Source organism: Rhinichthys klamathensis, unplaced genomic scaffold (genome assembly GCF_029890125.1).
Source record: "Rhinichthys klamathensis goyatoka isolate OS25496 unplaced genomic scaffold, OSU_Roscu_1.1 h1tg000051l_1, whole genome shotgun sequence".
Lineage (NCBI taxonomy): Eukaryota > Metazoa > Chordata > Actinopteri > Cypriniformes > Leuciscidae > Rhinichthys > Rhinichthys klamathensis.
In genome coordinates, this window is record NW_026606597.1 from 1,786,165 (window position 1) to 1,801,749 (window position 15,585).

The 15,585-nt window shown below is 38.1% G+C and overlaps 2 protein-coding genes across 3 annotated transcripts in view; one reads left to right on the plus strand and one right to left on the minus strand.

The window, feature by feature from the left end:
• cars1 (cysteinyl-tRNA synthetase 1) overlaps nucleotides 1-15,585 on the plus strand; it is a 107,828-nt gene that overhangs the window by 54,905 nt on the left and 37,338 nt on the right. The window lies entirely within an intron of this gene.
• Nucleotides 1-15,585, minus strand: part of mybpc3 (myosin binding protein C3) — a 43,077-nt gene that overhangs the window by 12,507 nt on the left and 14,985 nt on the right. Inside the window, exons 17-26 of the mRNA XM_056247982.1 lie at nucleotides 14,364-14,530; nucleotides 13,253-13,418; nucleotides 6,410-6,516; nucleotides 6,282-6,311; nucleotides 5,968-6,107; nucleotides 5,373-5,438; nucleotides 4,473-4,632; nucleotides 3,912-4,016; nucleotides 3,469-3,657; nucleotides 1,100-1,234 (exon numbers count right to left, since the gene is read on the minus strand). Coding sequence (XP_056103957.1) covers nucleotides 1,100-1,234; nucleotides 3,469-3,657; nucleotides 3,912-4,016; nucleotides 4,473-4,632; nucleotides 5,373-5,438; nucleotides 5,968-6,107; nucleotides 6,282-6,311; nucleotides 6,410-6,516; nucleotides 13,253-13,418; nucleotides 14,364-14,530 — 1,265 coding nt within the window. The remainder of the gene's footprint in view (nucleotides 1-1,099; nucleotides 1,235-3,468; nucleotides 3,658-3,911; nucleotides 4,017-4,472; nucleotides 4,633-5,372; nucleotides 5,439-5,967; nucleotides 6,108-6,281; nucleotides 6,312-6,409; nucleotides 6,517-13,252; nucleotides 13,419-14,363; nucleotides 14,531-15,585) is intronic.

The window sequence follows — 15,585 nt, forward strand, 5'->3', positions numbered from 1 at the left end:
GAATTATTGGCATCCCTAGGAAATATGATCAAAGATGTCTGTAAAAAAATAAAACTCCATTGCTCATCCTTTTGATCTTTCATTAAAATAAATTGAAAAAATTCTAACCTTTCATTGAAGTAAAAGAATTTAAAGTGGGGGGTGATTCACATTATGAAATAAATGCTTTTCTCCAAAACACGTGGCCATAATTATTGGCACCCTTTTATTAAATACTTTTTGCAACCTCCTTTTTCCAAGATAACAGGTCTCGAGTTTTCTCCTATAATGCCTGATGAGACTCCATACAGAATCTCTCCAGATCCTTCAGATTCCCAGATCCATCAGATCCACCAAGCTTCTTCTCTTCAGTTCAGTTTGATTTTTTATCTGTTGGTGTTTGCTAGAATCCATGATACCATGTATCTGAACAAGATGTCCAGGTCCTCCAGCAAAACAATAGGCCCACAACATTAAAGATCCAGCTGTATATTTAACTGTGGGCATGGAGTACTTTTTATCCCAGGTTGCACCAAACCTATCAGGTGTGTTTTCTGCCAAAAAGCTGCTTAGTTGATTGGAACTTCTTAATTATTGCCCTAATGGTGGAAATGGGGATTTTCAATGCTTTAGCTATTTTCTTACAGCCACTTTCTATTTCGTGAAGCTCAACATTCTTTTGCTGCACATCAGAACTATATTTTTTGGTTTTACTCATTGTGATGGATGATTAAGGGATTTTGGCTTTTGTGTTTCCTCATATTTATACACTTTTGAAACAAGAAGTCATAGCTAGACAATTTCATGTTCCGGGTCACCCTGGTGTGCTAAACAATTTAAATATTAATGGTAATATACTTCAGAGATATTTTACTCATAAAAAAATCTAGGGGTGCCAATAATTGTGGCTAACTTTGTTTTATTTCATAATGTGAGTTTCCCCCCACTTTCAATTCTTTTACTTTTCATCGAAAGGTTAGATTTTTGCGCATTTCTTTCATATTTATCAGAGATGCCAATAATTCTGACCACAACTGTACTCTCTTGATAAACGCATTTAAAGCAATTCTGTGGAATCTGTGGGCTTGCTAATTTAGCTGAGCTTTTAACTTTGACTTACAGCCTTCCTTGCAGTACTCAACCCCATAGCCTTCAAGCTCAACTGAGCCTATCCTCTCTGGAGCCCTCCATTTCAGCGAAATAGAGGTATCACTGATGTCATCAACACACAGGCCAGTGGGCTCGCTGGTAGGAGCTGTAGACAGGAAGTTTTAAGAATGAGATGGTGTTCCACTAAAAAGATAAGATGTTCTTGTATAAAGTTTTGTTCAAGTGCTTTATATCAGCAGCTGGAGTAAATTCATAGTGAAACTGTTGGAAAAGTTCAACTGACACTATCATTTTTCTTTCCATTATCACTTTACCCAATAAACTGGTTTGCATTTTTGCACCTATGATATTGTACTAAATGTTAGCTTTGGCAGCTGATTGCAAGGAAAACTACTACATTGTTGGATTTACCTAGACTTATTACCCTGGTCTCCAATAAAATCTCACTGAATAATGTGAGAAGAGCATAGCATTGTCACAAGCCAAGCAGCCATAGAAATAGAAGCAAGGTTCATCATCTCTACCTCACAGTAAGCCTTTTCTTACAGACAAGAATAACCAACATTGCTTGCATGAGTCTGAGGTTGACTAGGTCAGTGGTGATAAGGGCCTCCTGAAGATATACATGCTCTCTACTGTGATTTGCAAGCAAGCTTCAGTCGAAAATGTTTGTGCCATATTTAAGCGGCAATGGCATGCCCAGGTCAAACTTTATTTATGAAGACTATGAACTTGCAGCAAATCCAAGTACATCTATTCTTATCTAGCCAAGTTATTTAGAGTACAGTTACTTTTCCTTGAAATGCAAACAACCGTTTATCACTGTAAATAGGACAATTGAATTTTAACTGAAATAAATAGAGTAAAATGATGAGGCTTCAGTTTGGTGCACTTATTCAGGCCTTAAGGTGTGGTTACATTTACCATTGTTCAGCAAAGTTTCATAGTCATTTCAATAGGAATTTGCACAATCGGGAATTTCGCTTGAAGGTGAAAGATTTCCGTATGCAGATTTCGCATTGCGTTCAGGTCGGGTACACAATTTTGATGTGTTGACTGTTGACCAAAAGAAAACTGCTTGGTTTGGCAGTGACTTTGGAAGTGGGCTGTGCTTCATACATCACTACTCTATTGACAATGGACCTTCTTTACTCACTTAATTTCGCTAACGTTTGCATGCAACCATTCACGCAAAAAACACTCACGTATTAAAATTCTACATGCTCAATTCAACAAAACAAAAGTTTTAAGCACATCATTGCCCAAGCCAAATACAATAGCCAGTGATGACATGCGGACGGGCATTATAAAACCAGTTTAGGTTTTAATTCCTCTCTCTGGCATTTTCATCAGTGAGTGGTTCTTGACATAAGTTAAATGACAATGATGGATCAAAACAGCCATAAAAAGAGATATAATGATGTCATGGAGACTGACGTAATCCCTGTATTAATAAGCTCCCCAAAAGATTGTTAGAAATGGACGCCTACTGCCAACAGGTTCAGGCTCTGGTTCCGGCTCTGGTGGGGGGGCTGCTTCTGCAGATGGTACCGCCTCCTGTACTGTTGGTGCTGCTTCTGCTGGAGAAGCTCCATCTTCAGGAGGAGCAGGAGCTGCCTCCTCCTCAGCTAGAGGTACAGGAGCTTCAGCACTGCCCTCTTGTGCAGGTTCTTCTGGAGGAGGTGTTTCTGGCTCCGGCTCTTTGGTTTCTGCTGGAACATTGGGCACCGGATCGGCCGGTGGTGTCTCAGCTGGTGGTGCCTCAGCTGGCTTCTTCTCCGCAGTCTTGGGGAGCATCGGTTTGGTCATTCTGCCTCTGGATCACTACAGTCTGGTAAGTTTTCCAAGGAGAGCCTCCTGAAAAGTGTCTGTCCGCTCTGTAACACCTGCTGTGGTCTTCTCCTCTGGCCACAGTGACGCGACAGGGCAAGCAACAAAGGAAGTGCACTGTCCTGCCCCCTCCTCTCTTTAGACACTGCCATAGATACAGCTTTGCAGAGTTTTAACATGCCATTATTTATAGAGGAGGATGCCAAGGATAGTTTCCTAATCAGCTGTCTTGTAACAGACAACAGTCTACACAGATAGCAATCCTTTTAACGCAGCTCACTAGAAGATTATGTGAAAGATGAGAAAAACATTTACGCAAAATTTAAACTGAAAGGACCTTTTTCTGACCAGTTTAACAGCACAGCCTGTGGAATGGACCAATTAGATGAATGGCAAGATGTGTCTAAGTCATTCTACATGTCTGGAGATGAACAGCAGCCACTACCTATTACATTTAAATATTGGTAAAAGGGGTTTAAAGAACAGCAGGGGAAACAAGCGTGTCCCTTATACATAAGTAAAGTTATAAATCAAAGCAGTGGAACTCACCAACTGGCACAAACGGCTGGGAGGCGGCACTGGGCCGTGACATGCCGATGGCGTTTACTGCATAAACGCGCATCTCGTAGGCCACGCCCTCAATCATTTTCTTGGCCTCATATGTTGTCTCTTTATAAGGATCAAAATTGAGTCTCATCCATCTATAGCTCTTTTTCTTCTTCCTTTCCAGGACATAACCTTAGAAGACATTAAGAACACACTGTTGTCATCATGCATTTTCCTAAAGTGCACATTTAAAAGGAGATTTTCAGACTTTTCGGCCATATAATTAGGTCATTTTTCAGAATATCTAGGTTGTATAGGTTTACATAACTTCACTTAACTTCAAGTTAGATGGTGTTTGTGTTAAGTTAGTGGTTGAGAGAACTTGTAATGATGCCAACAAGAGTTACTGTTGATACAATATTAACATGTACTGTAAGGTATGTCACCTATGACTGGCTGACCACCATCAAAGAGTGGGAGATCCCATTGGACAATACAAGAATCTTCACCAACGCTAAGGATTCTGGGAGCTTCAGGTGGATCTGGCACATCTGTAAAACATTAAAAGTGCAGTCAGACCATTTCTTTATAAGGGTCAAAGTGCGGTACAGCTAATATACAGTTATATCAAAGGCATTTTGCTCTCAAATGGCAGAACTCTGCTATTAATGTGAATGTACTGAAAACCTCATAATGGCAATACAAGAAGTAATCTATTTATGGAGTGATAATAAACATCCAGATCCAAAAAAGAGATCTATCTGGACAGTTCAGTTTGTGGCCTTTTTATGCATTTTATTTTGTTATCTACAAAACAAGAAAGTGCAGTTCTGCTGTGTGCCAGAAGCCATGAAAAAACCCTAGTACTGTTCTAAGAAATCTAAAGAGCTTTCTGAGTTCATGTACAACAGGGTGTTGCAACATGGCCCGTAATGAAATTAGGGCCTAACTTCAGCCTCCTGGAGAACAGCCGGGAAGCGTACCCACACTAATGAGGTTAAGCTTACCAACAACTTTGACGTTAATGTCAGCTGTATCCTCTCCAGCAGGATTGCGTACAATGACAGAGTACACGCCCTCGTCCTGACGCTCCGCCCCCTCAATGGTAAAGATGCAATGGCCTTTGGTACTCTCCACATGGACACGCCCATCTGAGTCTGTCAGCACCTGATTGACCAATCAAAACCACTTGTTAAAAAATGGTCAGTGGTTTTCAATCTGGATCAGTCACAGGCACTCACATTCAACACTGAATTTTCAAAACCAGGCAATCAGGAATAGATCATGGAGAAAGATCTAATAATACTTGCCAAAACACTCATAGATACTACAGATATCTGAAATCTCAGATATTATACATTACCTGGTAAATACCTCCCTCTAGTTCCTATGAATGGAAGGTGCTTACCTATTATTTTCAAACTTTATACTTTATGAACATTAAATCATGAAAGACGCACTCACCTTGTAGACACAGTATTCTACAGAGTAGTGTGCGGTGTGTGAAACACTTGATGCTTTGTAGCAGTGTAGGGATTTCACAAGTATGATGAGTTTTGTTTCAAAGTGATGCTTGTGTTAATGTTAGAGCAGCTTGTTTCCTTTGTACCCAGGGAAAGACAAACCACAGTTAAAGTAGAGAAGAAAGAACTAAACTGCACTACACTTCACTAAACAAGAAAAAATGAAACACTTAAAAATGAAGTATTATTAAATATTGACTATATATATGAACATGAGTTCCCATGGAGTGTCTCCCTGGATGAAATCAATCAAGACTGCATCACCATCATGCAGCATGGGTCAATAACAAGACATCCAACATCATAGCCAAAGCAAGAAGCATATAAGGCACAGAATAATGTACATTGTACAAGCAGTCGGGGATTGTTAAGGCCCGAACTCACTTCACCGTTCTTCAGTGTCCACGTGTGCCTCAGTTCAGGACGCGACTCTCCCTCCTTAGAGCTATCCTACATGAGCAGAGCAGAAGCGGTGAAGCCATGGCAACCAGGTCAGGGGTTTAGTTAAGTGTGAGAAACTGAAGTGTCAACCTCTCATCTCAGCACAAACCTCCCAGTCCCAGTGAGCCTCGTCAAGACTTTCTGGTTATGGTTGGGAGATGTTACAGTACCTACCTGTCAAGGCTTCTGAAGCCCACATGCTGGATCTCCTGTTACATTTGCAACAACATGGCAAATCGTAAAGAGTTACAGTACACCACAAACTGCAGATGAATTCAAACATAATTTGTCCTCAAATAAAAACGATTCTCTAACTAAATAACATTCTAAAGGAAAAGTGTATGTTTGGCTCTTCTGCCATAACTGACCAGGGCTGCATTTCCCAAAAGCAAGTAGATCGTACTGACTATTGTTGCCAACTGTTTCTAAGATCTCCTTAGACTTACAATGCTTTTGGGAAATGTAGCCCAGACTTATTCGATCAGAGAGGGATTGGATAAAAATCGATACTAGACAAAATTTAATGAATCGCTCTTACCTTTTCTCCTTTTGTCCAAATGACAGTGGGGGCAGGATCTCCAGTAATTGGTACATCTAGTCGCAATTTGTTTCCAGCCACAACCAAGATTGTGGATTCAGCGGTGCGGCCCATGCAGTCCAGATGAATCTTGGGAGGATCTTAAAGTAAACAAAATACTTTTTTTTTTTAATCTAAAACAAAATAGAAGTATTTTGACACATACATTACCTTAAGAATGTACTGTATGACACAAGTCAAACAGAACATTTATGATTTAATGTCGTTCCTAGAAATACATGATTGATCAATTATTATTGTAATGATTTTTTTACCTTGACGGGGAACAAAGTCAATCTTGACCTCTGTAAAGACAAAACACAATATTAAACAATGGAATTGAAATTACAAAAAAGTTTAAACATACATTCGTCAGTAATAATTAAACGAGGAATTAGGCTACCTAAAAAGTTGAGCTTGGCAGAGAGATTGAAGGCATAGCCTTCAGGTACGAAGGTGTAGTCACCCTCATCCTCTGGCTTCACGTCGTCAATGGTGAGCTTATGAATCCTAAATATAAATATATAAATTACCTTTACAATATAAACATCTCAGCAGTGTTGTGCAACAGTGAAATGAGGTTGTAATATATTTTTTGAAAATTTTGTTGATTAAAAAGGTCTCTAGCTTTGGCAATCATTACAAGGCTAATTTTTCTCTGACAATGACAGTTTTGTGTAGTTTCTGTTTTGTTCGTCGGTTTTGATTCAGAAAATGTGAATCTCTGGCTGCTTCTCAAACGGAAGGCTGCATATCTCGGTTGCCATGTCATCAAGCGCAGCTGAAGGCCATCTCAATTTGAAGGATCCTTGAAAGGCTGCCTTTGTTTCGTGTCCTTCATTCAGCTCATTTTGAAGGATGCATCAAGTGTATTCCACATTCCAATTCACAAAAAAGAGTTGGCACTGAGCTTGTCTGAGTTCATTATGAAATGTAAGACAAAAATAATGTTTTTGGAGATGAAGGCATACATTTTATCTTTGTTTTGGTGTAAATTAATCAACACTAAACTGCCAATAATGTAAGCCACTGCGAGACCACAGAGGCTGTCATTCACTCTATTGTATTAATAGAAAGTCAGTAAATACAAAGATTTTTAAAACAAAGTATTTTTCCAAAATTAAGTTTTAATAGTATTTGTGCCATTAGACTAGACCGACTACACCGTCTCTTTCTAATTATAATAAAATGCTAATTCCAAAAACAGAGCCTTGTGCTATAAAAGGGAAATTTTTCTGAACATTTTACTATTAGTTTGATACCATAATGCCATACATACTATAGTTAAATTGTTTCATTGATTTATAGATCTAATTAATATACATTGTTTTTTTATTTTTTATTAAGCCTTCTGCTATGCAAAGGACATGTGTTTATGTATATCTGAATTGGTTTGGGCTGAAAACATGAAATACATAGAGAGCTTAATGGCTATTAAACTGAATGTCTAAAGTTAAACTAACTTTACCGCCGATGGGAAGCGTTTCAGATATTTCAGTCTATATATATATATATATATATATATATATTGAAAAATCTATATTTTTGACAACACTACATTGCACTTAGTTTATTATTTCAGATGCCTTTTTAAAAGACTACAATATTAAAATTATTTTCGGCGGACCGAAAATAAACGCGACACTCGCGCCCCCTGGAAATCCGATCAAATTCAACGACTTCGACATTCCTGAAGTGTTTCCAGTTAAGTGTACCATATGCATCAGACGTTTAGCCAACGTTCCGTGGGCGTGACGTCTGAGGCTGAGACTATAGACGCCCTATTGGCCACTTTGGAACGTTGCTGCGATACGTCAACGCGTCTGCCATTTTGCGGAGGGCAAGACTGCACTGTAATCAAATGCAAGTAAACGGTGAGCTGCGGTTTTTCTGGATAAAAACAAAAAATAATTACATTTATCAACTGATTTCAGTGGTTTGTACGTGGTGTACAAAAAGTTCCATCTCTAGTTATTTAAAATCTCGATAGTTAGACTTAGACTATCTGGCTTTTTATTCTTGGATAAGAATTGTGAAGATATAATTTAATTTTTACATTAAATTAAATAAAGTTTTCTTATTGTGGAAAAAGCATTTTCTGTGATTGACCCGATTTTAGCAATAACAAAGATAACTGATGGATCCTTTATGGTAATACATATGATATGGTACAATTACAGTGCAATGCAAATAGTAAATATAAGATAAAGTGAGAAGTAATAGTAAATAGTTTATTTATAAAATAAACAAACAGTATACGGCAAATAAAATAGTAATGAATAGTATAATTATATAATATCATAAGTACATAATATAATAATACAAATATTGATAATAGCATATAGTTTATGGATAATACTATAATAATAGCAACGGAATAAGAAATATCAATTACAGTATATAGACAATAAAAAATAATAAGTTAAATGGTGACTATGAATAGTAATTTAACAGCATATAGCTGTAATAGATTGATAATTGCAAGTGGTATAATATTACAATAATAATAAGAACAGCAAATACAATGTAATATCAATTGCAGAATAATATAGACAATATGAAAAAAATATGAAACATTATAATATTGTTCATTAAACTGACATTTAACAAAAAGATTTGTGTCATTTTATTTTATATAGGCCTACATACAGTGAAGAGAATGTATAAAATAATTTATATATTTTAAAATATTCCTACATAGGCTAAATAAAATAAAATGTCACAACCCTGTCTCTTTTTGTGAGACCAAAGATCGCCCGTTAGACATACACAAGAACGTCAGAAGCACTAGCCGAGGTAAGGCTGTTCCAGGCGGGGTACATGAGCGCTGAGCGCCCGGTGAACGCCTGGATCTCACAACTCCGAAAACGTCCGATCAAATTTTTAAATAGGCGCTATCTTTATGAATAAACCACAGATTTTAGCTTTAAACAACTACATTGTCGACTGAAAAACTAGTAAAACTATATTTCGTGACACAATAACAGTAGTATTTTAAAATTTTGCAGCTTTTCTCCTCTGAACGTTACTATTACTAATTATATCATGACCAAATACAACCAGAAACAAATGTTCAGTTTTGCTTGTGAAAGATAATTCATCGAGACCTGTTTTCAATTGTGTGGTGATTTGTACAGCCCCAAGCAGCACACGAAACAGCCATTATGAGAAGTATGAGAAAGTTGCCCTCCGCAATATGGCGGCGCCATTGACGTACGCTCCAGCGGCCAATAGGGCGTCTATGTATTTATTATGTCTATGGTTTCAATCATACCAGATGACGTATGTAGAGCGACAGAAATTAGAAGAGGAAGAAGATGATGGGTCAGAGATTTATGTGTACACGATGTATCCAACGGCCATTTCACACCGCATACGTGAGCGGCGCTTATTTTTTTCGCCGTGCATGTTAAAGGACAACTCCGGCGCAAAATGAACCTTTGGTCTAATAACACATTGTTACCTAGTCAACCGTTCTCTGAGATTTGTTTTCATGATAATCGAATATAAACAGTTTTATCTCTAACTGTTTAGCGTATAACGCTAGTATATAGGGCATAGAGTAATGACAAATCAAAATCACTAGTTAATACCACTAACAAGGCTCAAAATAGCCCCACACTAACACAGTAACATAATGAGGGTCCCTACATACAAACCGAAGCATTGAGAACGTTGTAAGTGTACAGAGAGTTTAATAAAAAGATATTTTATAAAGACAGTCCACTTCGCGTATACAGACAGGAGCCATCTTTGAAAAACAGTCTCGACCAGTCGAACCACGAACGCTGTGCCAAGTGAGCTGAACTGTGACTTGTAATCTCAAATGGTCTGTTGTTTTCGGAAAAGAAAGCACTGAGCGCATAAGAGAAGCACTGAACGCAACAGAGAAAATAATAAAATAATAAATAAATAAAACTAATTTAAAAAGAGACTTGGTGCTTCCACAAGATACACACTAAAGAGATGGCGGATTATTCAACCGACGAACCGTTTATGTTTGATGGACGGTCTTATCTTTTCAAGCCGGAATATACTGACGCAAGAGCTGCAGGAGCTCCGTGAAAGGGCTACAAGAGAGAGAGAGAGAGAGAGCTGCCGGTGGTCAATGCCACAACACAGCCTCGTACTTCGGGAAACTAGTGGTGTACCTGCGGACATTGTGAAGCTATGGACACCGAACAGGAGTGACTGTGTTGCACGGAGCGGGACCTGTTGAGTCGCGACACCCAAGAGACGCGTTTTGTACAGTCTGAAGATTTCCCCGCTCTGATAAACAAGGCTGTACTTGCAACTTTTTTCCATGTCCCGAAAATAAATTGGAGCCGGCGACCCATAGCGGAGGGACCAGATGGACAGTTATCCACTGAGTAAGTACACTAGACAAGTTATGTTTTAAATCAGTGAAATTATTTCTGATATATAAGTTAGAGCAACTATTGCGTGATTTTAGTTTGCATCGCCAGCTGTAAGTCTTGCTCATTGATCTGCATGAATGACCGAAAAAACTCTTGGCCTTCCTTTCCCCAGACAGGGCAGATTTAAACAAATATAATTCATGCTTTTCCATGTACCGGTAATTAGACTTCACAAACGTAATTCCGATCGATCAGCTCACTTGTCACGGCGTTCGTGGTTCGACTGGTCGAAACTATTTTGAGCCTTGTTAGTGGTATTAACTAGTGATTTTTATTTGTCATGACTCTATGCCCTATATACTAGCGTTATAGGCTAAACAGTTTTTAGAGATAAAACTCTTTACATTCGATTATCATGAAAACAAATCTCAGAGAACGGTTGACTAAGTACCAATGTGTTATTAGACCAAAGGTTCATTTTGCGCCGGAGTTCTCCTTTAATCAATGAGTGCATTCACACCGGGAGCAGGAGCAGCGCGTGAGCGTCGAGCAGGAGCGGTGCGTGAGCAGCAGTGAAGCGGGGGTTTCGGCGTCGAATCTGTTTTTGCTGCACTGCTCACGCTAAATTAAAGTGAAAGCACACTTTTGATGGACAAAAATAAATATGATTTCACACAAAACGTGCCCAAAATGCACAGAATAAGCATGTCTAGTGAGTTTTAACAAGAACTTGAGTATAGGCAAATAAAAGAAAATCAAGATTCAAAAATATTTATAGAAGATTTAGGCTACCCGGTAAAAACTTGTTTTTAATTATTCAGTTTGGGTGAAAGTTGTGTATTATATAAAAACATTGTTCTAAAAACAAATGTATAGTTGTCTTTGTAAAGAATTGCTCACTTATATGGTTATTTCTCAGAATTCTGGCCTATTTCTGTCCACAGGGCGTAATTCTATTAAAAACTAATTCAATCTAATACATTTTAGCACCACTAATTAGTATAAACAAAAACAAGCCTAGACTTATTTTATGGCTGCTCTTACTAATGATTTTAACACATTTTATTGGTGTTTTGTGGTACAATATCTGTGTTTTGGTGTTGTCCGCCACCAGAGTTTTCACGTCGTGCCATATTTCAAACATTATTTATCACAATTTAATAAAAAAAAATATGCATATGAATTAAATGTTACCTGAACTAATAAACTACATGCACAGATTAAGCATATATATGCATTTTGTACTTTATTTTGATTAATTTCTACCTGTCCCATAGTTTAGCTGTCATTACCAACACGCTCTGCATAAAGGCACTTTTTAACTGTTTTTTCATCAAAAGTTTATTTGGTAGCCATGGTAACCTAATAGCATAGTGGAGCACATGGATTTCAAGCTGCAAGACTGATGCCTTGATGTCCAGAAAAGTAATAAATCTACTCTTTATTCTTTGTGTTGGGCATGTACACTTATTATGCGTCATTACCATATGTGTTGTATTTCTGTATTTTTAAACATTTTTGGATTATTTTTATCACTTTATTAGTTAAAATGGTGTACATTACATGTGGAAAGCTAGCTACACTTGCTTAGTCATCATCTTTGCTAGCAAGGCTAGTTTTTTTTACTAAATTGTCATTCCAAGCACAGTCATTATACCAGCACATTACAGGTTGTGCTGGTAATGACAGGTTGTGGTGGTGATGACGGCAGATACACACAGTTCCTGTTTGGTCTTCCATAATCAGATTAAGCTATGTTTTGATGTTTAAACCAATTAATAGCTGGTGTTTTTTTTTGGTCTGAAGTCACTTAGGCTCTTAAATTACAATAGGTTATGATCAGTGATTTGTCATCACCGCAACAAACTGTCATTACCAGAACTGCAATGTCATCACCATCACCATACGTATTTTTGCCAATAAATTATGTATAAATTACAAAAACATCCTACAATTATATATTTCTGACAAAGTTGGACAGTCTAATTTATCACTGTATTACAAAAGTTTTGATATATGGCATTCACTTAAAATAAGCTTATATTCCAAGCCAGGGTAGATTGATGAATCAGAAATGTAGATACTTAAATGACTATAATTCATCTTGCAAGTAAAAATCAACAATCCCATTAAGTTCAAGATAAAATAGATTTCATGTGAAACCACAAAATGTTTTAAAAGCACTGATTTATCATTTAAGTTTTATTTTTTTACATACATTCGATGATGTGATGGTAATGACACATTTACTTGACATTGTTAAAAAAATGGCAAAAAATCATAAATTCCCTTATCTTATTGTCTCAACCAATCTCATAGCGTTGTACCTGACTTAAGGACTGATAATTTGATGTATACCAATTAGTCAAATTTGGGATTTTAATTTTCAAAATTGCAGCAACCCAATTTGGCCCTTAATCTGAGAAATGCCCATATATGTAGCTTTGGAGCCGCTGCTGTGACACTGTACAAATGCTTCCAGTGTGAATACTCTTGCGCGTCTGCAACTGCAGTGACGATGTAGCCATAAGGCTGCATCGAAAGGTAACTTCACGTCTGCTGCCATGTTGGATCCATAAGTATAAACCGGTATAAACAAACTGCTTCGGTGTGGTGTGTCGCATAGACGTCATCATCGTCTTGCTGCTCCCTCCCCGTTCTGTGATTGGTTCCCTAGATAAGGCGAAAATCTGGACCATGGAATCCAGACTGCCTAGCAGCGTGAATAAAATCACGCTGCGGCAAGGGAGCATGGGGAAACCCAGGCTATGATGAAATGGTATATACTAAACATTTATACCGACTAAAACTAGTCCTAACAAATGAGTGCTTAGATATGACATTTACGTTTCAAAATCACCATTAAAGTAACACACACATGCACTTACCTGCCAATGTGTGTGATATGAGTTCTGGCATCAGGTTTCACCTCCACTCCATTTTTGTACCAAATGCCTTTCACATTCTCATCAGAAACCTCACATTTGAACACAGCCTCATCTTTGGCCTTCACGGTCAGGTCAGCAATGCTTTGATAGACCTCTAGCTGTTTCTCTAAAGGTCAGAGGTCAAAGAGAGAACTATGTCATCACTACCGCATTACACCAAAAATGCTATTCTAGCATACAGTATGTATTATCAAATGTAATGTGGAAATTCAGGTGTTAGATGTATAATATGAAATATCCATGTTTTCATATGGTGTTTTGTTATTTTTGGGTGAACTATCCCTTTAAGATTATAATAAAGAGAGGTAGGGTAAAAAAAGGTAACAATCCCACCGCAGCCTGGTAGAGTTACAGTATTGCTTGGCAGCTATTTTTTTTTTTTTGGCACCTCTTGCACTTGATCAAAAGCCCAGACAACCTGGTAGCTGACACATCTGGGTATCAGTTTGCTTGTAAAGTGTAATACATGCTAGAAGACTCAGAGACAGAATGAAGGAGGGAGAAGAGAGTGTGAAAAACAAACAATAAAAAGAAATGGGAGAGAAAGGGAATGAGTCAACTTTCTAAGATGCTATTAAAAGAGATGGATGGAGTGGTGTGTGACAATGACAGAAAGAGAGAGTGAGGAGGGAAAGAGTCATCTGCCTTGTTAAAATATATGGGTCAGGCGGTCTAACAATAGCTGGCATGTGGGCACTGTGAGTGGTAACCTTGTACAGAAGTGTCGGTGGCCATGTTTTCTGAACTGACAAGAGGTGAAGTTTGAATGACATGGCCATGAGGGGGTGAGGTTTAAGGGAGGAGTGAATGAAGAATGAAGAACTCTTAGATGTCTTGAACTTAAATCATGACATGCAGACCTAGGACTAGTTACACATCCTACATATTAGAAACCTTAACGACTGCCATTTGCAATAGATGTGTGTGTACATTTTGTATCCATTCCAGTATCAAACACAAGTTACATTACAAATCTGGAAACATTTGTGGGGACAGACATCTGCAAAAAATATCAAAGGCCTTGAAACTATATCCAAAGTCAGGTATTTACCCTGAACCATGAGCTCTGCTAATGATTGTCCTCCATTGGTTTTCACCCGGTAGTGTCCACAGTCCTCCTTAGTCACATCATTAATGATAAGGACATGCTTACATCCATCTTTCTTGAAGCGGTACTTGAAGGACTCATCTCGGGTGAGTTCCACACCATCTTTCTCCCTGTACAGGTCAGAGGTTTGCTATTTGTTAATATTCATTAAAACTTCCGTCAGCATCTCATTGAATTGCAATTCACTATTCAAACTCATATACATATTCATTTATATATTTAAACTCTATAGAGAATTGTGTTAGGGTTCATTTGAATTATAATCTTAAAGTCATTATGAAACAAAAGTAGCAACAGATCTTTTTGTCTGTATTTTGACATATATTCGAGTGAAATGGTTCTGTCCATCGGTACTTGATTGGATTTTGAGATGTGAGCATTGCACTAAAAAATGAATGCGAGCTTGCAGTAGATTGTAAGAAGGGGCGAGGTTTAAGGGGACTAAATAATTGGAGAAGTCTATCGTTTTTACCAGAAGATCATGTTATGATATTTTATCATGAATGGTTCACAATAAGTTCTGTAGCATGCATTTACTAAATAGATGCATTTCAACTGACTTTAAAATCTCTAAAACTTCACTGAAATTAAAGGACAAGTTCGGTATTTTACACTTAAAGCCCTGTTTCAAGATCGTTTCTGTTGAAATAGAACGGTTAAGATTAAAATTTGGACACATGCTGCTGTCCCGAGAAATTTCGGTTTCTGTGGTTGCACCCCAAGCCCCCACCTCCACAATGGTTGCATAGGTGCACAGAAACAATCCTTCCTAAAACGCGTTAAACTTTAGTTTACAAAGACGTGAAACTCACCGAGTGGTCAGGGGTGTTCATTGATATGCTCACACAAAAATCGCTGAAAAAGATGCTTTCCAACAGGTTTTATCGTAGATTTTGTGTAACTCCATTTGACTTGACAAAAACTACAATAAAACCTGTTGGAAAGCATCTTTTGCAGCGATTTTTGAGTGAGCATATCAGTGAACACCCCTGACCACTCGGTGAGTTTCAGGTCTTTGTAAACTAAAGTTTAATGCGTTTTAGGAAGGATTGTTTCTGTGCACCTATGCAACCATTTTGGCGGTGGGGGGGGGGGGGGGGGGGGGAGGGGGGGGGGGGGGAGGGGGGGTGCAACCACAGAAACCGAAATTTCTCGGGACAGCAGC